We start from the raw sequence: 23,658 nt of genomic DNA, 5'->3' as shown, positions 1-23,658 counted from the left end.
TTTTTTTTTTTTTTTTTTTTTTTTTTTTTTTTATATATAAAAAATATCGCCATGGTTGGCGAAAAATTAATTTTTTATAATAATTACTGTATTGTCAGTTGAAAAAAATAAGCCGAGCTTAGAAGTTTAAGACGTTCGGTTTTAGCGCTCAAGAACCATTTCGTAGATTAAGAACGCGTTTATAAGGGCCACACCTTTGAATCGTGCCTGATTTTCAATCGTGCGTCATACAGCACAATTCAAAGATAATAAACCAGCGGCTCGACGGGAAAATATATGTATATATTACACATATATTTTTTTTTATCGAGAATTCAGTCCTGTTTTCGTCGCATTCCCAAGAAACTGAGAATCGCGTCGAAACCGCTTCCGATTACGCGTACAAACGGAAGTGGAAGATTTTTACGTGCAAATGACGTGTTTACAAGTCTCTCACCCTATTACATGTAATCCCTCCATACATATAATATATATACATACATATATTTTACTATGTATGACATTTTTGCATGATCTTTAAGCAATATTAATATATTTATGCGCGGCTGCTGCTTGCGAGGCTGGCCGGTATTTCTTCGATAAGACTTCCCTTCTTTTTCTTACATTTTCTCCCTTTTTTTTTTTTTCTTTCCTTTTCTTTTTTTACTATTATATATAAATATACTATGTATAAATTTTTAGATAAAGATACCATTTTTACAAGCTGCTCGATTTCAGCCACGTAATCGGCGGCCGCGATCGATGATCGTAAATAAGAAAGAAGAATTGTAAAGCACCATTGATAAATGCTGCAATATATTTTGATTAGATCGAATGAATAAAGGAACAATCGAGTATGTAATTTTGTCCAAGAATAATAATGTGTTTTTAATTTTGTGTATCGTACCGATTACTTTGTATGGAAATCTCTTTACGGAGAGATAGAGATTGAGAAAAAAATTGATTCATTCATGATTTTAATTATTAAACGCATTAATTTGTAAATAATTTTCATAAATCTATCTTTGTACAATTAAATTCTTAAAAATACAACGAATATTTGATTTGAATGATATCGTATGATTTTGAAAAGAGTTTTTTAGTTTTTATTTTTTTATTTAACGACTAATAAAAACCAGTTACTCTTTTAATCGCATCTGCTTCACTGGCTGAATCCATTACTTCGTAGTGATCGAATTCCAACGTAAACGTTGCATGTCCTGATGAAATTATCCTCACCGTCGTTGAATATCCTAATAATTCGGCTAATGGGGCAAGACAGTAGACTATCTGTTTTCATAATTCATACTTATATCACTTTTGTATTGATCTATTATTATTTTAAAAGAGAAGAAGGAATATTTTTACCTTGTTTTGTTTAAAGACATCAATGCACTTTACTTCTGCGCGCCTTTTTGCCAAGTCTTTGAGGATAACGCTTAAATAATCTTCAGGAACTACAATCTCCAATCGCATTATCGGTTCTAAAAGAGCAACGCCAGCACTCTTCATTAACTAAAATACATACACAAGTTATAACTATTTCTATTATTAACGAGTCATATATGTACAAATAATATGTATAAATATCTATAAATAAGACAAATCAAAAACAATTGTTCTCTGATAGGGAAAAGATTAAAAGAATATAGATCAAGTATTTGAAGTCTGTCACAAGAAAACAAACGAAGAAAAAAATGTAAATTTTAAAGTATTAAATTTGCACAAATGCTTTTGCCTTTTGTGAAATAATTTCGTAATTTCATGATTTCTGGATATGTGTCTTTGTTATATAGTATCAGCGAAAAACCTTTAGAGTATTGGAGTAAGCAACAGTCACAGTCGGGTCGTATTCGTAAAATCTTAGATTCGGATTTATTAGAAAATGTAGGTTAATTTTGATAACTACTACTATATTAACTATTGTTTACTTTTAATCAATGAACTTTAAATTACTATTAAATGATGGATAGGTGATCGAGTTACAAGATTTCGAACAACATGGGTATGGGACTTCCATCACTTGTCCCTCTGATTCTTCTCAATTTCTCAATATCAAATTGCCAATTTTAGTTGTAGTTATAAAGAACTTGAATCTACAATGTCGTATACAATTGCAGGTAATATTCTATAAATAATAATAATCATTTTAAAAATATATTTCTTATTTTAATAAATTTTATAAATAATGTTTATATATCAAATTAGATAATGGATAATCAAAATTGTTTGCATAATTTTCAATTCACGAATTTGGAATCGGAGAAACAAAATTCTAAGGCTGTAATTTGTCGCGTGAAGGTGAAGCTAGAAACCGGTTGGAATAAATTAGAATTGAATTTGGCAAGCTTAACTCAAACTGCTTTCAAGCAAGAATATGCTACTGCGCAAAGAATTCAAATTTGCGGCAATTGTCGTTTGCGTAGAATATATTTCATAGACAAACATTATGACGATCAAGAAGTTTGTCCAACGTTATATCACAAATTTCTTGATTCTTATATGCTAAAATGGGGCATTCATACTGTAGAAAGAGCTACGCAAACTAATGTGAAAAAAATCAAGAGCAAATTGAAGAGTAACAATTTGAAATTCTCGAAACAATTCAGCATTGAAGATCTAAGTGCTGGAGAAACTACTAGACAAAATTGTTCTAAAATTGTTTCTACCGTATCAAAATTGACCGATGAAGACTTTTTAAGAAATTTACAGATCAAGACAGATATATTGATCAACGAATTCTTCAACAGGCAGGACACTAAACTTTTACAAGTCTCAGAACTGAAAGACAATACTGCAATGAAGCCTTATGCTTTTCCAATATTACACTCGAAGAAACCGTTCAATTATAATCGTATTTCAGAAGATGCATTAAAAAGAATTGGTGTTTTGCGAACGTTTACGGAAACTTATATATGCAATGAGGAAAAACGTAAAGAGAGTAATATGATACAGGAAAACTGGAAGCATAGATACTTTTTTCCTCAAGAGAAATCTTTGATTAACAACGATTTGTCGAAAAAGATTTTAAGCAAAAGAATATTGGAACGAAAACCGAAATCTTTGCTTCTATTGTCTGAATTGAAATCTGAAAAGAAACAGATTTCTGAGATGAAGAAGATTGACGAGCAATCTAAACGTGACGAAAGTGTTTAAACGATATGATTATCGATTAAATTAAAAAATTAATTATCAATTGATTTATTTTTAATATTAATTGTAATAATATTAAAATTTTATTTCTTTTGTTTAATGCCATTTCTTGTAGTTTCTTGTAGTTCAAAATCAAAAGCAGTTTTTCCTTATCAACATTTTTTTAGTCATTACTTATAATTTCAAATATTTCTTTATTATAAATATGCAAAGAAAAACAAAGGAAAAAAATTACCTGTCTAATACATTGTGAAACAGCAGCATTAATTATCGACGAGGTAGCACCTGGTCCATATTCTAAATTATGCAGTTTAATACCCATATTTAAGATAGGATAAGATAATTTTGGTCCGTTTAAAAGAACTGATTTAACACTATTTTTCACAACTTTCATTATATTCTTTGGTATTTTAGTATTAATATAATCCATGGATTTGTCTAATAAGAAAGTCTCTTTATCTTCATAATTTGGTATTAATGACATTGTTATTGTAATTTTTGTATTAATATCTCCTATTTTATATTCACTCGAAAAAGTATCTTGAATAGGTTCCTTGATAGTCTCTCTATAGGAAATTTGTAAGGGGCCTAAATCGGCATCGATTTTATATTCCGTATTAATTCTTTCTTTAATAATTTCGAGATGTAATTCACCCATACCTCCAAGTACAATCTGACCAGTCTCTTCATTTTGAGTAACACTCAAACTTGGATCTTCTCTTTCAAGTTCTTGGAGAGCCTTTTCTAAAGCTGTTTGCATAGATAACGATGGTGCTTCTATCGAACAGAAAAAAACTGGTTCTGTCTTTGAATTGCAATCAAATATTTTATCCACATCTTCTGGTTTAACATCTTTTTGCGCTTTCAGTTTTTTTTCTGCTTCTTCTATCGCTGTTGATCCTACTGATATTAAATCACCAGCTGAGGTACTTGTTAATCCTGTTATCGCTGCAATATTGCCCTGTGAAATTTTTTTTATTTCTTCGTATTCATCAGCGTATGCGATATACAATTTTCCTACTTGTTCTTTTTTTTCTGTACGAACATTATATAATTTCGTACCTTTCTCTATGCTACCATTATAAATTCTAAAAAATGTGATCGGTCCTTTTTGTTTATCATGAACGACTTTAAATGCTCTGGCACATAATTTATTATCAAAACAATGATAATACTTAGAATATTTACTTGCATTGGGTGATGGTAAATATAGTAATATACTGTCCATTAAAGGTTGTACTCCTATATTTTTATAAGAACTACCTAAAAGTACAGGAACACCTTTTCTATTTATGGTTGCCCTGTATAAAGAATCAACCAGCATTTGTGGTGTTATTGCATCTAAAGATTCCTGTTCTATAATTGTATCAGCCAATTTGTCATCCATATTGGACAATTTATCAGTTAAATCTCTACGCTTTTCATTTGCCATTTCCCATAAAGCTTTATCCTTATCTTCAGTTAATTTGAATCTAGAAAGTTTCTTGCCCATGTCTTTTTTATCAAATATAATTTTTTCTAAAGAAATAGTATCTACGATTCCTTCTAAAATTCCTTTTTCTTTAATTGGAAATTGTACAGGCAAAACTTCTGTGTGCAATTTAGATTCAATAGATTTTAGACTAGTATCAAAATTAGCATCTATTCTATCCATTTTATTTATATAAATAATTCTTGGTATATCATATTTATCAGCTTGTCTACACACTGTCAATGTTTGAGCCTCGACACCTGCACTTCCATCTAATATAACTACTGCTCCATCTAATACCCTTAAAGTTTGTTCCACTTCCATTGTGAAGTCAATATGTCCTGGGGTATCGATTAAATTAATACAATAATTTTTCCATTCAAATGTCACCGCTGCAGAGGTTATTGTTATACCGCGTTGACGTTCCTGATCCATATAATCTGTTACTGTATTTCCATGATGAACTTCTCCCATATGTTTAATAAGACCCGAATAATATAGCATTCTTTCTGTGGTAGTAGTTTTTCCTAGAAAATCATTATCAAAATAGTGAATTCATAAAAATAAAAATTTGTATAGGTTAATAGTGACAAGTATATCATAAACGAACCAGCATCAATATGTGCCAAAATTCCAATGTTTCGAATTTTCGAAATTTCGTGTTCTCCATGTTCTTTTTTTATAATTGTGGTTCCTTTTGATACGTATCTTTTTTGAATCGTATACCATGGAGTCTTTATTAATTTAGATGTAAACATGATTCTTAACCTATACGTTTATATATATTTGAATTTAAAGAATGAAATAGGACTACACAAAGTTATTAATTATAAACAATTCATTCATTCAGGATTCATTTAAATACGATAAAAAATATATAATTTAAAATATGTAAATATGTAATATTTAAAAAATATGTAATAATAAAAATCATATTTAAAATAATAATAATAAAATTATTTTTTATAATTTCTATAATTTATTATTAACAATTAATTATTATACATATCTAGCTTTAATAGTTTTTTCATCATAATAACTATTAAATTTTTTCCACTTTCTTCTCTGTAAAGGATGAAGTAGACCACCATTAGGAGCTCTTCTTTGCATTAGTCCTAATAAATAAATGAATTATTTTATTTGTTATAAATTATATAGTTATTATATTTTAAATTTATTATTTATTATTAATATTATTATTATTAAACTAACCTGCATATTGAGCCATTTGAATTAATGAACTAATTCTTTTTTGTTGTACTTTACAAAGACCTGTAATTCTACGTGGCAATATACAACCATCTGATCTAACAAATTGATTTAGAATGAGAACATCCTAAAATATTAAAATATTAAAATATATAACAGACAAAATATTATATATACAATAAATTATCAAAATCTCACTGTATGTTTAATATCAAGACCAGAAGAACAAATAGGACATGCCCCATTTTTAGGTTTTAAAAATCGTTCATCATTTTTATCTGCTTTTATTACGGCTTCAATAGTTAAAGTGTTTCCTTCTTTTTTTTCGATTACTACAAAATTTAAAAATATAGGTTAGAAATCATGAAATCATAAAATCATGAAATACATATTATTATATTTTAATAATTCTCTTTACTTAATATTACTTACTTTCTTTGATATGATTTGTTGCAGATAATGTTATATTTCTATTTCGTCCTATTGATAATATATTTTTTTCTAAACATTTTATGATACGACATAATACAGCCATTTTAATTTTAAAAGATTTTTATAATTCGAAAATATTAAGATTTTCTTATTATTTTAATACTATTCTCAATTAATTTTGTTTTTTCTTGTCTAACTTATCGATTAAAAATTTTAATCTATTTATTAATTATTATTAATAATAATTTATCTATTTAATTTAATTCAGTTTTTATATATTATAAGCATCTACATCTTATATATTCTATAAATTATATATTATTTTCATTGTGTTTTAATAAAAAATATCAATATATAATTTTTAATTCATAAATAATTCATACATAAATTTATTTATTATTTGTAATTAACAAAAGATCTATAAATACCTTTAAATACAATTCAATATATAATGATATATTATACAATATAATGCATTAGAATATTTATGAAAGAATGAATAATTAAAAAAATTTTTAAAATCTATTGATTTTCAACTTTAATAATTGTTGAGAGCATTTCAAATACTCTAATTTTTTTACGTGATTGGTATTTTAGAATATAAAAAATAAAATTTCATTAAAAGTTAGTCTATCTGATACTTCGCTATGTAAATACTCAATATGTTTTTAATTAATTTAAAATTATTGTAAAGAATAATGAACATTATGCTTTAAACATATTTATATTTTGATTATTATTATTTTTTTAATAATTATTGTTATTTTATCGTGTTATATTAGATATTAGATATTAGAATATTATGAAATAATAAAGATAATTTTTGGAATTTGAAAAAGAATTTTTTTCTTGATATTATTTTTATAAGTGATATTTTTTTTTTTTTATATAAATTATCATTAAAAAATTTATATGAAAAATACGTATGTATTTATGTCATGTACATATGTTCATTTGATATCCACATAAAAGATTCTTATTGGTTCATATATCTATATTTGTATGAAATGTCAGACGACGTGGCTATCGAAATATGGAAGCCGCATCATATAAGAAGCTTAAATTTTTGTAAGGCCACGATATGTCATGTGAAAATACATATTTGTAAAAGTGTTTTTAATTAACTAGTCTTTTACCGAATTGTTATAATTTATTTAATGTTATAAATACGTTATTTTATTATAATTATGGGATTGTGCAAGTGTCCGAAAAGAAGAGTTACAAACCTATTTTGTTTTGAACACCGTGTCAATGTTTGTGAACATTGTATGGTCACAAATCATCCAAAGGTATATAATACTTTATAATATTATATACTATTATTCAATATAAATTATTATGAATAATATATATTATATAATTAAGAAATAATTTATAAAGAACTTATTTTAATAAAAAAAATCATAAATACAAAATTAATACATATAAAGAAATTACTTATAAACTTAATTAATTTATAAGTAATTTAATTTTTTCGTTTTTTTTGATGATATTTATAAATATTTATATTTTTTTTTTCAGTGTATTGTTCAGTCATATATTTTGTGGCTTCATGATCATGATTATAATCCAATTTGTACATTATGTTCAGTAAATTTAAGTGAAGGAGATTGTGTACGATTAACATGTTATCATATGTATCATTGGACATGTTTGGATAAATATGCCAGAGAATTACCAGCAACTACTGCACCAGCAGGATACACATGTCCAACTTGTAAAGAACGCATATTTCCAGATTCAAAATTAGTATCTCCTGTAGCAGATGTATTAAGAGAAAAATTAGCAGGAGTAAATTGGGCACGTGCTGGTTTAGGTTTACCTTTGGTATGTATTTTATTTATTTATATAATTATTTATATATATATGTATTAAGAATAAATAAATATCAATTTATTAAAAATTATTTTTAGCTCAGTGAAGATAGGGAACAAAAACCAGAACAAGAGCATCCTTCATTAAGAATTGAAACTACATCATATCAAAATCATACAACTTCATCACCATCAACAACTACATCACGTTCTATTAGCAATGTTAATTCAGTTCATACTAATATAAATAATGTGCATTTAAATAATCAAAAAGTTGGGCCACCCTATTCAATTGTAAATATTGATTCGTCTATGGGATTATCACAACCAACATCAAGAAAAGTTTGTGAAGCTTATGATGATCCAAAAGAAATATCTTTTGATCATGATGAAAATAAATATAGAAGAAAATCTGCCATTGAATGGTTCTTAAGATGGTGGAAATTGATAGTTAGTCCACCAACACGGCGTAGAAATTCACCTGGACCATTGTACAAGAGATATGCAGTGCTAGGTATTATGGGTATATTAGCTTTTATCGGAATGTTAATTCTCTTCTCATGGCTCGGAAGGATGGCTACAGATGGCGATCCAAGTTACGATCTTCATGCGGATCCTAATATTTTAGTCGCCGACAAATCTGCTGGTATTTAATATTCTCTAGTTTTTTTAAAATCAAAATTTAAAAAAACTATGAGAATATAATATAAATGAAGCATATAATATGTGTGGAAGCAATAATTGAAGCTTGTAAAATAATCGAATAACGACTATAGTCGAACGAATATGTATTCATTGTTTTATAATTTCATTCTAAAAGAATAATTAACATAAGATATAATGTATTGCTAGCCTTAATATCTGTTGATTTTTGTGTAAAGTATACCTTAATGTTAAGCTGTATATTTCGATCTGTAAAGACTTATAAATTTACAAAAAATTTTGTGATTATATGAATCAGTTAGTTTTTTATATCATCATGCGCGAAGATTAAACGAAAACAGTTCTTATATTCCCGATATTATTGCCGTCAATAGAAATAAGCTATATTCAGAAAAGATTTTATTGTGATAGCGGTTTTAATCAAAAACACATAATTTTATTATTTATGTTATTACATTTATTTTAAAATAACATTATAATCTAATTAAAGTGACTGTTCTCTAATATTCTCCAAATTCTAATATTTTCAATTTTGTTAAAAGGAGTAGGAATACATGTATTAAAATAAGAAATCCTTTCAGTTGTTTTTAATAATATTTTTATTATAGAAAAAAATTATAGCAGAAAATTATCCTATTTCTTTTATTCATGCGTGATTTGACATTTTTACAATTTAAATGAGAATCTCACTATAAATCCAAGAGAGAATGTTCATGAAATATTAAAGTCTCTTAACAGATCAAACTGATATATTGAATTAATTTTATATTAAAGAAAAATACTTTATACAAAAAAAAAAAAAACGAAAAAAATATCTTTACTTTTGTAATAAATAGAAATATTATATCACGCTTAAATAATTGTTATTTTGTTTAGAAATTGCACAAATTTTATAAATTTTCTTTCGAATTTTAAAAGAATCACTGTGAACTACAGTAGAAGAGTGGGGATGTTTTGTTTTCTTTCTTTTCACGTCCCATAGCAGCCATTTGCGATCAAGACGAGGATACTATCGTTTCGTTTCACGTGTTTATTATTATTCTATATTCTAATAATGCGCAGTGATCAAGTGATTTTTATATTGTGAAAAATTTATTATTATTTATTATTAAATTTAATTATCAAATCGTATATTTCATTTAAAACGGAAACATTCCTCCTTATTTATTTCCGTTATAAATAAGTATTAATAAAAAATTTGAACTTCAATTTTAACTTTTTTCATAGATTTACATGTAACGTATTAATATTTTATTTATATTTCTTGTTAATATATTGAGTGTATTATTTTTAGTTTTCATCTTTTTTTTTATTTTGAAAAAGATTTTGTACATATAAATAAAAAGTAGAAAAATTTTCAATCAACAAGTTGAAAGATTAGTATTATCTTTGAGGTGAATTACGACTGATAATTTTAAAAATGCGATTTATAAAGTATATTAAAACATATTCTACGGTATTTATAACCGATCTAACAACTTCTATTGCCCTTTTTTATTTGTGGAACAAGGGATACAAATATTTGGCATCAACGATTTCTTTATGTGGTATCGGTAAGAATTTTGTAATTTAAATAAAGATCAATTATGTTTTACTACTAATGATTTATAATTTTCGTAAAAGAATATTTTATCACTAATATTTTTATATCATAATAGAAATTAAAGATGAGATTTATATCAGATATATCTTTGAAATATGAATAATACTTGACTTTATGTTTCTAATTTTATTATCCCTTATCTATTTACCGGTAGATTGTATTTATCAATATGCGTCATCAGCGAGAAAGTTAATTCAATATAACGTGCTGTTATTAAATCGTTTAATATATTTAATTGATAAACATTTAAATATTGTAAACATTTAATAAAGAATATGATATTATCATCAAATTCTTAATTATCGATGCTATTATGATTTGGAAAAAAAAAAAAATATTTAAAATAATTTTTCAGGTGCTACTTACTTATATTGCTGTATTAAATCTCGGGATAAAATATTCTCAAATCATGCTATTATCGTGACTGGTTGCGATTCAGGATTGGGATATAGTCTGGCTCTGCATTGTCGGCAGCTTGGGGCAATTGTAATCGCTAGTGTATTGCAAATCGATGGACCCGGAGCTAAACAATTAGAAAACGAAAATGTGCTCGTTTATCCCTTAGATGTAACAAAAATTAAGAGTATTGAAAATTTTGCGAACTCTGTTCGAACAGTCTTGACGCAAAATAATTTAGGTAAATTTTATTTGCGTTAAAATATAATCATACAAACATATATATATATGCATACAGATATAGATACTCAAGTTATTAATTCTTAATATTTTTTAGATAAATGTTTTATGAAAAAAATAGAAAAATTTCACAATATTAATAATAAAATTTTGCTTAAAAGCTATTCTTTTCAGAAATGTATCATTTAAAAAAATATATTTAGAAAAATTAATAACATGAACATTCTGTGTAGTCGATATATATATATATATATATATATATGCTTAAATCAAGATAAGATAAAGAAATAATTGAATAATTGAGAATATGAATTCGAAAAAGAGAAAAGGATAAACGATCACATGAGAATACTGGTTTTAGTGTTACGGTGTTTGATCAATAATGCGGCGATAATGATCTTCGGCGAATTCGAATGGCAAACAGACGAGCAGCTTAGGAATCAAGTAGAAGTAAATTTGCTGGGCACTATGAGAATCACTCAAGAACTGATGCCGATGATTCGCGCTCACTTCAGCCGGATTATCGTAATCTCGAGCCACTGTAACATCCAGCCGATTCCGGGAGTAGCAGCTTACAGTGGGACAAAAGCTGCCCTCAACGCTTGGGCCACTGCCATTAGAATGGAGTTGAAGAAGTATGGCATCAAGGTCGTTCGCTTTATCCCTGGTCCGTAATCAAAAAATAATTTACTGGAATTAAACTATAAAAAATTGTTCAATAGGAATAGAACAATTTTATGCAAAAATAATATTTTTCCATCCTTTTATTATTATGATTTTTATATTTACAATAATAATTTACCTAACAATTTCGTTCGATGAAAAAGAATTATCTCTAGATATATTTTTTGATAAACTCTGTTCTGTTTCTCTGAAATATTTTTTAATATGTGTTATACGAATAATGTTTACAAATTATTAGAAAGAATAATCGCTTACCTCGTATATTCGCATAGGTTCGTTCGTAAATGAGAGCAATATATTAACACGACAAGTTGAACACTTCGAGACGATGAGAAGATCGATGTCCGAGGAGGCGAAAACGTTTTACGGTGATTATTTCACCAGATATTCGCAATATTTCACTTCTATAGGACAAGATACGACTTTGAAAAAGCTACAAGACAAGGGTATCTACGAGATTTTCGAAGGTGCTCTCCTAGATAAATATCCATCGGCAATTTACAAGTATGTCTATTGAATGAAATTTTGAACAATTAAAAAATGAATGTAATTCAAGAAAAAACGAGTCAATATTAATAATCTAATATTAATTACAAATAATTATAAAATATAAAATATAAAATATGTTACTGTGTTAAACGAATGAAATAATATATATGAGTGTAGATTTTCGTTGACTGAATCGTATGATTATGAAATTACTAAGACTAAAATTTATACTACTTATCTTGTTGATTTTGATAAACATCTTCATGATGTAATGCCATTTTTCATTTCGTTTAACACCTGCATCGAAACACCTGAGCTTAGCTAATAGAAAAATCAGTTGCGCGTAAAATCTTAAATTTTTTTAATCAGCGCTACGTTCTTTTATCACATACATGGCTAACATATTTTTTTAAATGTCAATTTAGGAATGAATCATGGCGATATTTCATTTATCACACTTTATTTATGATCTCGCCGATTTGTTTGCGAGATAGACTGGTCCAGAAATTTATACAAGCCCCTTTATGGACGAAAAAATGTTAATGATTCAACAAGTTCCATGGATTGGGAAAAATTAATTTAATTTAAAAATTTAATCGAGAATATTTATGTTTGTATAAAAAGAAAAATTTTTTATAAATAAAAATAAATAAAAATAAAATTGTTATGTATTAAATGAAATAAATAATTTTTTAATTCATTTAACTTGGAATTTTGAATTTTTTTTCTTTTCTTTCTTATCGTATATGTAATAGAAATATTTAGAAGAAATTTAGAAATGTGTTTTGTGTTTATTCAAATTAAAAGAAATTTAATATGGGACAGTTTTTCTTAATGATTCTTAAAAATGAGCAAATTCGAATCCAATTAATACGTGTGATTTAAAAATTATATCGATAAAATAATAATTACTTAAAACAAAAAGTCAATGTGGCATGATAGTAAAGTACACAAAGATTTAGTTTTCACAGCTGCCACCTGCAATGATAATCGTGATTATCAAAAGAAGAAATAGAGGATAGATTTTACTTGATTGAATGAACACAAATATTGCTTTATTACCTTACAATTTTTATCGATAAAATATATCGCAGACATAGTTCTTTGGATGTCAGGTGTGTTTTTGAAGTGTTTTCAAAAGTTGTCAATGATAATCGTTTTTGATGTTCGATGATTCGATTAGATAGTAACCGCCAATAAATACCTACCCGCAATCCAATGATTTTCAGTTACTTTGAACACGAAAGAAGTAGCAATCCAAAATGGCAATCCTCACCTATGGTATGTATTAATTAGTTTATGAACACTAATAAAATAATAAATTTTCATTACTTTTTTTTAAATATTATTTAATTTTGAATGAAAAACATCACTATTAATTTTAATATTTTACATATTGTACGTATCTAGAAAATTTGATAATGTTCAAAGCTATAGAAATATTATTTTAAGAGATATTAACTTAATAAGAGTTTGAAATGATAAATTAATAGAGATATTCAAAGAGAATAGAATTTTTTTTGGAATTTCAGAAAAAATTTTATTTCAAATTTATATTTCTATTCTATTATTTAATTATTAATCCTTATAATCCTTAATGAAGTATACACACTTGTGATTGCAGTTTACGTATTTGCGGTGCTCTTCATCGCCAACTCGATGCAAGCTTACGTGCCCTGCGACGGTAAACCAGCCCCAACGAATGTGAAGATTTTAGGTTGCGATAGTCTGCCTTGCAATTTGGTTAGAGGAACTAATGTTGAGGCTAACGTTGACTTTAAAGCTGGTAAGTAAAAATACAATTTATAAATATTAAAATAAGATCTAAAACTATTATAAAATAATGAAAGGCAAATTCCTAATACGTGTTATGTAACAATCAAAACAAATTCTAATATCTTTTTTATTATATATGCAAAAATTACAATATAAAATATATATGATAGAATAATGTAACAGACGTTAAACAATACAATTAATTAAAATGTGATACAGCATTATCGTGTTATAAATATATTCATGTCATGATTAAATTGTATGTTATATTTTCTATTTAATAATCTGTTACAGTTGCAAACACGAAAACTCTGAAACCCGTAGTAGATGTTGACCTAGGAAGTAGCCATTTGCAATACCCACTCCCAGAACAAAACGCTTGCAAGAATCTGGTGAACGGGCAATGCCCATTGCAAACTGGGCAAGCAGCTACTTATTACCTTAAAATGCCAGTTTTGAAAACCTATCCAAAAGTCGCTCTGACCATCCAATTATCTCTTGTTGACGAAAATAACAAATCTCAAGTATGCTTCAAGATCCCAGCTAAGGTTGTCGACTAAAATTTAAAATACGGTTATACGATTTTACAATATGATTGTATTATTTATGAATTATTATAATAAAATATTAAATAAGTAAAATAAAAATGAATATCAATACTTTTTATTGACTTTTTGAACACATTGTATATTTATTGATTGCATATTTTTTGAAATTATTATTCGTTTTTTAAATACATGAAAAAGATAGTGATAAACTAACATGATTATAAAATTAAAAAGTTTTTAACGAGGATCTTAAGTTACCTAATTACACTTTCATGACAGACGAAATTTATTTTCCTATTTCCAAGATAAGTAGACATAATCGAGTTTAGATAATGACCGTCATAAAGAAAATTTTTTTGTAAAAAGTTCCGAAGATTCCAGAGAATATTCTGAAATAAATATTTGAATGGATTATTGAATTTTATAAGATAGGAGACAAATGATGTTGCGTCAGAATTACGCATTACAAATCTATGTTTATCGGAGAAAGGGACGAGATGAAAATCCAGGGGGTTCGGGCGTATGCCTGACCCACATCCCTGCACAACGATCGACCCGGTCGCTCTGAAAGATATCTAGTGACACATTTAAACACACTCTTACTATGAACAATTGTCGAGAATTCAAAAAACTCTATTCTTAAATTTTAAAGATATTTCAATTTGTGTTTAATCGTATATTTTTTAAATATTTATTTCATAAATTCTTTTTAAATATTAAAAATTTATATAAATATTTATATAAAATTATTTATATAAATATTATATATATATTATTTATATAAATATTATAATAATTATTTTATAAATATAAATAATATATTTATAAAATAATTACTTAGATTAAAAGAGAAAATAGATAGAATTAAAAAAATAAAATTAAAAATATATCATTAAAATCAATAGATAAAAATTTCTGAAGTAACAAATTTTTAAAAAGAAATAATAGTTTGTGTGTATATTATTATTTGATTCCATTATTAAGTAAATTATGGTCGAAATTGCGTCGACCACGAGAAAGAATTTTCTACTATGATGAAGCCTTGTAGTTGCTCATTCTGATGGAAATTTATTGAATATTCATTGGATATATTGGATAATTTTGTTCGAAATTTTGCTCTGTGGATTATCAATTATTTCTTTTTATTTCACTTGTAATTTATAAACAGTCCATTATTTAAAAGATAGAAATCTTATTAATTTTCAAGCTAATGAATTTTCAATGAAACATATATTCAAAATTAATTAATTACACGTTCAAGTATTTGAATAATTTCTTTTTTAAAAATAAAAAAGAAGAAGTATATTCTCTAATTTTATATCTTTTTAAATGAATGATTTAAAAGATAACTACGAAATATCAACTTGAATCAGTTAATTTAATCAAATTAGTTGATTGATTATTAACAGAAATTGATTATTAACTGATAAGTCCATATTCTTAAGTCTATTTTCTTTTTCATTTCTCATCCATAATCTTTTTTGTATAGAGAATATGCACTTCACATCAATTGTTTGCGTTTATAGCTTTGAACAATTAATCCTTTTTTATTCCTATATATATTTCTATGTGGATGACGTTTACAGGAACAAATCAATATGTAAGATAAAATAGAAATAATATTACCGTTTGTGAATGCAGTAAATACATATTATGGAAAACATATATATTCAAAAAGAAGAAGAAAAGAAAACTTCTATGTATGGTTGCTTCCGTTTTATAGCCATCACTGGTTCCGTTCGAATCGGCCGCTAAAAAGGGAACATGAGAGCGAAATGGATTTACCGACCCACGCAAGACTACATGGGATTCGCATTCTCTTCTTCGTACATATTTCTTTTGTCCTTCTGTCTTATTCTCTATTTTCATCTTTGTTCTCTCATATCTTTCACTTTATAGCACGTGTACATATAATACCGATTCCACCAAAGGTTTGTCAATAATGATTCAGGAGTCTAGGCGTGCCTCGCATATGAGAACCAGCCCGAAAATAAACAGGTCGCGCGCAATGTCACACACAGATGCCTTTAAAGTATGTCTCAATACATATATACATATATGTGTAATCTTGCAAAGAGAGCGAATGAGACAACGCGATACGATGAAAAGTATTGACAGAGAAGAAAGAAAGAGATGGAATATACAAATGCAAGGAAATGCGAGCTTTGCATGCGCTTAACTTCTTGAGTGAAGCTCCTTTCTACACGAATGTTTTCTCTTAAAGCATCCGATGGTAATGTATCGGGTGAAAAATGACTGAATATTTGCATGTACGGATGCAGAGATTATATTATAGAATGAATCTTCTTAAGTATTACAGATGGCTATGTAGATTTCTGTACTTTAAAAATATTTTCAGAGATACTTAATTTTTTTAAAATTAATCATAATAATTTCTCAGATTTCAAATTTAATATAAGTAATGGAATATATTATATGAAACTCACCCATTCTATCCATTATCCATTTACAGTTAACATTCAGCATTTATAATATCGATACAATCCTATCATATTGCGAATAGTGTTCGTAACATAGCTGCGTGAGCAGAAAATAAATGAAGAATCAAACTCGAAACGTAGGCGACACTTTAATTCTATGTTAAATTAATCGACTGTGATACTCACAAAGTAATTTGATTATTTTATGATCTACTATCTTCACAAAATTACTTCTTAATAATCTCGAAAACAATTTTCTACTGCAGCAAATTTATCGAATAGATCGAGTATCATTTTTACCGATCGATATAATAATTCGATATTTATGTCATAGTATGGCGCGTTTCCGTGCGGTTTAAAATTCGTAAAAAGAATGTGACGTTTGACCGCACTTAACTAAGGAAGATCAGTGAGGGCAAAAGTGTGCAGGAAGGTTAATTCGCTTTAAATTAAAGTGAATCTCCCTTCACCCCGATGGAACCTCAATGAAGAAAGAAACAGAGTGGGACATGATGATTTCTAACACCTAACCTCAATCTCATGAATTCTTTTATTAATTTATACGCAACAAAATATATATATGAATATTATACGGAAATGACGAAATTATTAACTATTTTTCCAATAATTATCAATAATTTGAGAATGAAAACAGACAATATACAGTTCTATATATAATTTTAACGCGTGAATATCAATGTATTGTAAATAAAGAAAGATTATTCAGAATGAAAAAGGATAACTATACGAGTATGCTTTTGCGAGAACGTAATAGAGTGAAAGAGTGTATAATATGTCATGAGAAGGGGAAAGAATTACGTATTATAATTATAGAGTGAGTGAGTGAAAGGGACTTGTATCGGTCGTTCAAAGTGGAGGGGCATGATTGTGATGAGTCGGGGTGCCTTCGTATCGCTTGTAAACTCGTACTCCTCGTACTACGTGTAGTACGAAAAGAAGCTTCGTGCTGTGACGTCAGCACAGTATTTCGGTACAGTTGCGTGAAACATCGTTACGAAATTGTGTTCGCATACAATTTATTCTAATCCGACGAAAGTGAATGTTCAAGTTCGGTTCAGGTGTGCTTGCGATTGAATATTAGTGTATATCGTACATAATCGTAGGATTCATTTGATCATCATAAGTGTAGCGTGTGCAGCAGGTAGTCGGAACATCGACCGACAGCCATCATTGTTGTCAAGATGGCGTCGAAAGGAAAGCTAGCAACCGAGGTCAGTAACATTTTTTGATTTTTTTTATCTATATATATATATTCAACATGGTTTCGATGATAATGCAAGTGTAGGATACTTAAATAAAAAATATTCAAATCAAATTTGTTATATATGATTTTTCTGTGTTATCGATTAATTCATTGAACTTGCGATCGTTACTAATTGTATTCGCGCGCTTCATTCGACGACAGGCCACGCGTCGTGTTCAGACGTCATACTGACCGGTAAACCACGCCCTTGAATAGTCATTTTTCATTAATATTTTTCATTGATATATTTTAAAATCTACAGATAATAGTTAATATAATTAATATAATCTTTTTTGCATAAATATATAAAAGATATAAAATATGCATTTGTTAAAAAAAATTCGTTAAAATGCATTAACCTATTTAATCTCTTTTTAAACTTTTATTTATTTATAATATTCCTTTTTCATAAATAACACTTTTTAACAAGTGAATTTATTATATAATCACACGAATCCACGTGAAACATGTGCGTGTAATTGTATCTGCAAAGTATGATTTTTCGTTGACAGTAATAGAAATACGATCTATGAGATCAAATGAATTATGGATTGACTTGTATTTTTTCTTTCTATCATACTATCTCGAAAAGTAATATGCATGTGGCTTTAGTATAGTATACTTAGTAGATATATAGTAATAGAGTATACTTGTTTTTTCACTTATGGAAATGTTAATGCACATTAATGTACAACGGTTATATATAAGCAATTGGCTGACTTATATGCATAAATGCAGAAGATATTTTATATTGTATTAGATTACGTTTTCTTCCTCTATAATACTAAAGCTTATAGATCTTTATTATATCAATAATAATAAATATATATATTCTATAAATTTGAAACATATTTTTATTTGTGCAGTTGTATCTCATTAAAAAACCATAATTTATCTATTTTTAGAATACAATATTTGATATAGAATTCTATTATAAATATTTAAAATGTTGTAATATATATCTATATAAATATAACTAAATATTTTTGTGTGATTAGTTTCTCTTTAGAAAGTTTATAGATATATGTCAAGGTTCAAATATAGTAATGATAGCCATCTCATAGGAAAAAAAGAAATAACAAGCAATAAAATCCCCTAGAAAATGTAGTATTACAGATTACTTTTTAATTCCTTTCTACTAAAACTATATAATCAATGACTAGAGATAAAAATATCTAAGTTATTTTGTGTTCTATGTTGTAATATTAGCTTATCAATGTAGAAAACAGTTGATGAGATAGTAATTATATTTCATAATAATTATATTTTGTTACAATTATTACATTATTTTATGTAGGATCTAATTATTTGAAATATAAATAAATTGTTAATATTATATTATTTTGTGTTATTAATTATCATTATTTGAAACAAAGTTAATGATAAATTTTAATTACAATTTCCTTTTGTAGTTATTTTTTTCTGTGGTTAATATTTTTGGATTTGAATAGCATTTGTTCGAGGCTGTTTTCTATTTTGGCAAGTTGCCATTTGTTGAACGTGGAAAGCAACTTTATTTTTATAATATGATATGCGACCTTGATTTCAGGAATCCATATAAAAAAATCATCATATATGAGATATAATATAACGTAATAAAATATAATACATATGTTTAGAAATAATATTTATATTTAGAGAAATTTATATAATATTTTGAAAAAAATAATAACAATGTTACTTAATTAACTATGAAAATTGCTACGTTATGTAGTCTTGATGAAAATCAATAATACAAAATGCGATTGAGATTATTTCATTTGTACAATAGCCATTGTAAATGTTTTTGTCGAAGGTCGTTGATCTCAATCACTGTATTATAGTCGACAAGATTATATGTGACTATGTTTCTATCTTTTCATTTATTGCTTCCATTGTTATTTTAGATAGAGTTTTAATTTTTTATGTTACATTATACAATTATCATTAAATCGATTGAAATAGAACTATCTTTTTATATTTTACAATTTTTAATAAAATTTATAATTTCATTATTGATAAAAAAGAAAATATTTATGATAAGTTAGATAACAAATATTTGAATTTAATGATTAATTAAATATATTTTATATTTATTGTAGAAAAAAATCGGAAATAGCGATCAGAAGTAAAAATCAAAATACAGTCCTGACTAAGAGAAGGGTTTTATAAAATTGCCACGAGATGGCAGGAGGTGGACATTGAGAGAACAACGTGGTAACTTGTGACATATAAGCTAGTCTGGTTTTCTCTTCTCCTTTTTTTTCTTGTTCCTCGGATGCCTCTCTTTATCGTTCTCGTCTCACCTTCGACGCTAATTTGAACGATACGGTTCGCGCTTATTATCGCTAAATTAGCCATTATGTTGTTATTTTAACGAGTCGATGTGTGTCAGGGGGCCGTGCACACGCTTCCAGTGTGTCTACTGTATTTCCTCGTTCAATTTCTCTTCTGCTTATTCAACACTGTCATGACATGACATGACCCGTCTTTGAAAGACATTTGTAGTGATTTTTCATGTTTTTTTTTCTTTTTTGCATTATTACTCTTTTTTTATTTAAAATATTCTTCATTTAATTATTTTGTAGGGTTAGAAATTTAATAGATGTATTTGTAGGTTATCTTAACCATAAATTTATTTTGATCTATGATCAGATGTCGCTGATGTTACTACGTGAAGTTCATAATATATAATATTTCGATTATCATTATGTTTTTATCTTCACACCAATAATATTATATAGTTATAAAAATTTATTTTTATTTTTTAAGAAATAAATAGATTTTAGAATATTAAGATTAGAAAATTATTTCACAATGCAATTATTTTTGAGTGAGAAATTTTTTTATTCTTGATTTTCATATCATAATATGTATTGTGATATTATTAGACAAATTCTTTTTTTTCAATATAAATTAAAATGATGATATTAATAATTAAAATAATTTCTGATTATTTTACTGAAGTATTTTTATATTCTACATTATGAATTTTATTTTTTAACGAGATATAAGTAATGCGTTATACTATATATATACTGTAATTTATATATAATTCATTCAAGGATGAAGATTCATTCAAAGAAATATCTTTTGAAATTTCACTTTTATTATGCAATTTCACATGCAATATCACTGAAAGAAACTCTTTTTCCGTAATTCAATATAAAATGAACCAATGTAATTTAATTAAACAGTATTCCATCTTAAAGTCCTATTTACATCATTACATTTTTGATTTTCTTTATTTCTAATAATTTAGTTTGTTATATATTAATATTTATAATAGCGAATTTCAACTGATTTACAAAAATCTTTATAAAACTCGTGTCATATAGATATATTTACAACGAATATTTATCATAGTTATTACTTCACGTCTATATTTCATTAATCATGTTAATGTAAATAATGCTTAACTACAAACATTATCATTTCTTTATTACGTAAAGAATGAATAATATAAATTAAAAGAACTATCGAATAATATAAATTAAAAGAACTATTGAAATATATTTTTAAATATATTATAAATAAATATAATAATAATATAATTTAAAATTAAAATTAAGTAAATTAAAGAAATAAAGTAAATAAATTATTTTAACATTTTAACACACATAATAATTTTATGACTCTTTACTATGAGTCAAAATTAATATTTGTCATTTTTTATATATGAAACTCATATTCATATTCATTATTTCAATTTTTAAGAAATAAAAACTTCTTGAAAATTGAAAAAACTTTCTACGTTTCGTAAATATCAAATTTCTAGTGGTCAAAAAAATTCCCTAGATGAATATCGCAACATCGATATTATGGATTCCATTTCAAATTATAATTCAAATGAATCGACATTTCATACAGGATGTATCACGGTTTCTAATATATCTATTACTTTTAGATTTATATTACAAATTCAATATATATTTTTATAAGGAAATACAATGACAAAACCATCAATTTCTAAATCCAAGTCCATATGGATTATGATTCATTTTATCGGATCTGAGGATTCTTGTGAGGATTTAAAGGATATCCGTATTCGAGGTCAGACCCATGACAGTGAAGCGGGCAGATTCGTCTCGCGAGATCTGGCTCGATCCAGCTGTTTTAATGGTGAACTTCCGCAAGACGAACACCGAGAGGGTCAGCCCACGCGGGCAGGGAGCATAATTCCTGAGAAAGGAAACCGCCCTGTATACTATTGGCCCTTTTAAACTTCTTTACCGACTAATTCTCTGTCACATCCGCGCCGCGACGTTCCTGCCTCTTGATTATTTAAATGCCCGCAAATGGCCACACTATGTTTTTTCCTCTCGCGTTGAGACCCCTCGTATTTACTACAGTTTGTTGATTTGGCACTCGTTCCTCGTAAAATAGCATCTGATTAGAGGCTAAAAAATATCTCTATCGATATCTTTATTTATTTTGTTGTTGCTTATATTCTGTTTGTTTATTAGGAATTAATTAATGAAATAATATATAAAAAAAATCTTGAAAAGTATAAATAAAGTATTTTACATTATTAATTTTCCAAACTATGAAAAATACGGAATAATAGATATTTTATACTATAATTAGGAATATAGAAAAAATTTTCTATATCAAAAATTCATTTAAATCTTATAAAATTTTGGTAATTTAACCACTTTTGAATGATATTCTCTCAACTGATATAAACAATCGTAGAAATCATAAAAATAAATTTAAAAAAAAATTGTTTCAAGCACGTGCTCAACTCGCTTGAACGAGTGCGCGTATTTTAATTCAGTTAATATAAAAATTTACGATACCGCAAGTTCGTAATATTAAAAGAGATAAATGGTTAAATGGATCAACTCTCCTTTAACTTGGTACGAACGCGGCAAATGAGAATAATTCAAATGAGTTTACCATTCAAATTTCCATTCGCTAATGTATCTTATTTCCACCAATAGCGTTATTATATCTGTCTGGTGCCGTGTATATTGTTGCCTTACGCGCTGCATATTCCAGTCGATATAGCTTATACTATTCCAGTTCAGAGATAACAGCTTATCCACCGATAAAATTACGTAACGACGATGCGCGCGAATGTGTATACGTATATGCGCGCATATTAATAGGTTTAACTTTAATTAAGAGCCCCTTGAAAATTGTTGCTAACCTCTTGTGCATCAAAGAACACGAGATTCTTTGGATTTACTTTGAAAAATTTGAACGGACGTCTCGAAGGTTTCGACATACTTTTAATTTTGAAACTGAACATTTTTCAGAATTCTTTGAATTTTAAAATTTGAAAATAATGCTTTGATTATTTGTGTTGCATTCATATAGATTTCGAAAAAAAATTACACGTGTACGAGATCAATGTTGAAGATCATAAAAAAAAAAAAAAGTTGGAAACGGTTTTATTGAATTTTTTAGAAATTCGAATTGTGTAACATTGGAAGAAATGATTTCATATTCCATATTAATACTTGGAATCGATTCAATTGAGCATGATCGAGTGAATACACGTTGATATAGTCG

General features: G+C 26.9%; 7 protein-coding genes across 8 annotated transcripts in view; 5 read left to right on the top strand and 2 right to left on the bottom strand.

Annotated features, from left to right (window-relative positions):
- The window catches only part of LOC102672694 (ribosome-releasing factor 2, mitochondrial), a 10,024-nt gene extending 3,726 nt beyond the window's left edge, over positions 1-6,298 (bottom strand). Inside the window, exons 1-7 of one of the 2 annotated variants that reach the window (XR_004149747.1) lie at positions 6,245-6,298; positions 5,816-5,939; positions 5,214-5,371; positions 3,368-5,130; positions 1,348-1,494; positions 1,106-1,269; positions 647-1,075 (exon numbers count right to left, since the gene is read on the bottom strand). Coding sequence is in view for 1 of the 2 variants with exons in the window: in XM_006611345.2 (XP_006611408.1) it covers position 1,075; positions 1,106-1,269; positions 1,348-1,494; positions 3,368-5,130; positions 5,214-5,361 (2,223 nt within the window). In the remaining variant the exon portion in view is untranslated. Of the gene's footprint in view, positions 1-304; positions 1,076-1,105; positions 1,270-1,347; positions 1,495-3,367; positions 5,131-5,213; positions 5,372-5,815; positions 5,940-6,244 lie in introns of those variants that run through there. The other variant, XM_006611345.2, reaches the window with a different exon arrangement.
- LOC102672565 lies at positions 1,526-3,170 on the top strand. The gene is made up of 2 exons (XM_031508459.1): positions 1,526-1,866; positions 1,953-3,170. Exon 2 carries the CDS (start codon positions 2,191-2,193, stop codon positions 3,133-3,135), a length of 945 nt encoding a protein of 314 aa, XP_031364319.1. The 5' UTR covers positions 1,526-1,866; positions 1,953-2,190; the 3' UTR covers positions 3,136-3,170.
- A 922-nt stretch (positions 6,299-7,220) lies between the features above and the next one.
- LOC102671977 (zinc finger protein-like 1) lies at positions 7,221-9,222 on the top strand. The gene is made up of 3 exons (XM_006611340.2): positions 7,221-7,533; positions 7,766-8,071; positions 8,158-9,222. Exons 1-3 carry the CDS (start codon positions 7,432-7,434, stop codon positions 8,710-8,712), a joined length of 963 nt encoding a protein of 320 aa, XP_006611403.1. The 5' UTR covers positions 7,221-7,431; the 3' UTR covers positions 8,713-9,222.
- Positions 9,223-9,868: 646 nt separating this feature from the next.
- LOC102671840 (estradiol 17-beta-dehydrogenase 2) lies at positions 9,869-12,838 on the top strand. The gene is made up of 5 exons (XM_006611339.2): positions 9,869-10,274; positions 10,680-10,961; positions 11,322-11,627; positions 11,917-12,148; positions 12,559-12,838. Exons 1-5 carry the CDS (start codon positions 10,142-10,144, stop codon positions 12,674-12,676), a joined length of 1,071 nt encoding a protein of 356 aa, XP_006611402.1. The 5' UTR covers positions 9,869-10,141; the 3' UTR covers positions 12,677-12,838.
- Positions 12,839-13,284: 446 nt separating this feature from the next.
- On the top strand, positions 13,285-14,557 carry LOC102681359 (NPC intracellular cholesterol transporter 2-like). The gene is made up of 3 exons (XM_006611328.2): positions 13,285-13,414; positions 13,758-13,919; positions 14,204-14,557. Exons 1-3 carry the CDS (start codon positions 13,396-13,398, stop codon positions 14,467-14,469), a joined length of 447 nt encoding a protein of 148 aa, XP_006611391.1. The 5' UTR covers positions 13,285-13,395; the 3' UTR covers positions 14,470-14,557.
- Positions 14,558-14,729: 172 nt separating this feature from the next.
- LOC116185033 overlaps positions 14,730-23,658 on the bottom strand; it is a 45,251-nt gene continuing 36,322 nt past the window's right edge. Inside the window, exons 3-4 of the mRNA XM_031508460.1 lie at positions 14,929-15,021; positions 14,730-14,846 (exon numbers count right to left, since the gene is read on the bottom strand). Of these exons, the coding sequence (XP_031364320.1) occupies positions 14,797-14,846; positions 14,929-15,021 (143 nt within the window). The 3' untranslated portion in view covers positions 14,730-14,796. The remainder of the gene's footprint in view (positions 14,847-14,928; positions 15,022-23,658) is intronic.
- Positions 17,660-23,658, top strand: part of LOC102670609 (sodium/potassium-transporting ATPase subunit alpha) — a 123,004-nt gene continuing 117,005 nt past the window's right edge. The window contains exon 1 of the mRNA XM_006611329.1: positions 17,660-18,130. Coding sequence (XP_006611392.1) covers positions 18,101-18,130 — 30 coding nt within the window. The 5' untranslated portion in view covers positions 17,660-18,100. The remainder of the gene's footprint in view (positions 18,131-23,658) is intronic.

This window comes from Apis dorsata, unplaced genomic scaffold (genome assembly GCF_000469605.1).
Source record: "Apis dorsata unplaced genomic scaffold, Apis dorsata 1.3 scaffold_87, whole genome shotgun sequence".
In the NCBI taxonomy this organism is placed as follows: Eukaryota; Metazoa; Arthropoda; class Insecta; order Hymenoptera; family Apidae; genus Apis; species Apis dorsata.
The sequence above is the reverse complement of the archived record's forward strand: the minus strand, read 5'-3'. Positions and strand labels throughout refer to the sequence as shown.

Coding starts and splice junctions, on each gene's coding strand:
- LOC102672565 (XM_031508459.1), top strand. CDS start 2,191: ATGGATAATCAAAATTGTTTGCATAATTTTCAATTCACGAATTTGGAA.
- LOC102681359 (XM_006611328.2), top strand. Junction 13,920..14,203: donor TAACGTTGACTTTAAAGCTG/GTAAGTAAAAAT, acceptor AATCTGTTACAG/TTGCAAACACGAAAACTCTG.
- LOC102671977 (XM_006611340.2), top strand. CDS start 7,432: ATGGGATTGTGCAAGTGTCCGAAAAGAAGAGTTACAAACCTATTTTGT. Junction 7,534..7,765: donor TGGTCACAAATCATCCAAAG/GTATATAATACT, acceptor TTTTTTTTTCAG/TGTATTGTTCAGTCATATAT. Junction 8,072..8,157: donor CTGGTTTAGGTTTACCTTTG/GTATGTATTTTA, acceptor AATTATTTTTAG/CTCAGTGAAGATAGGGAACA.
- LOC102671840 (XM_006611339.2), top strand. CDS start 10,142: ATGCGATTTATAAAGTATATTAAAACATATTCTACGGTATTTATAACC. Junction 10,962..11,321: donor CTTGACGCAAAATAATTTAG/GTAAATTTTATT, acceptor TACTGGTTTTAG/TGTTACGGTGTTTGATCAAT. Junction 11,628..11,916: donor GGTCGTTCGCTTTATCCCTG/GTCCGTAATCAA, acceptor ATATTCGCATAG/GTTCGTTCGTAAATGAGAGC.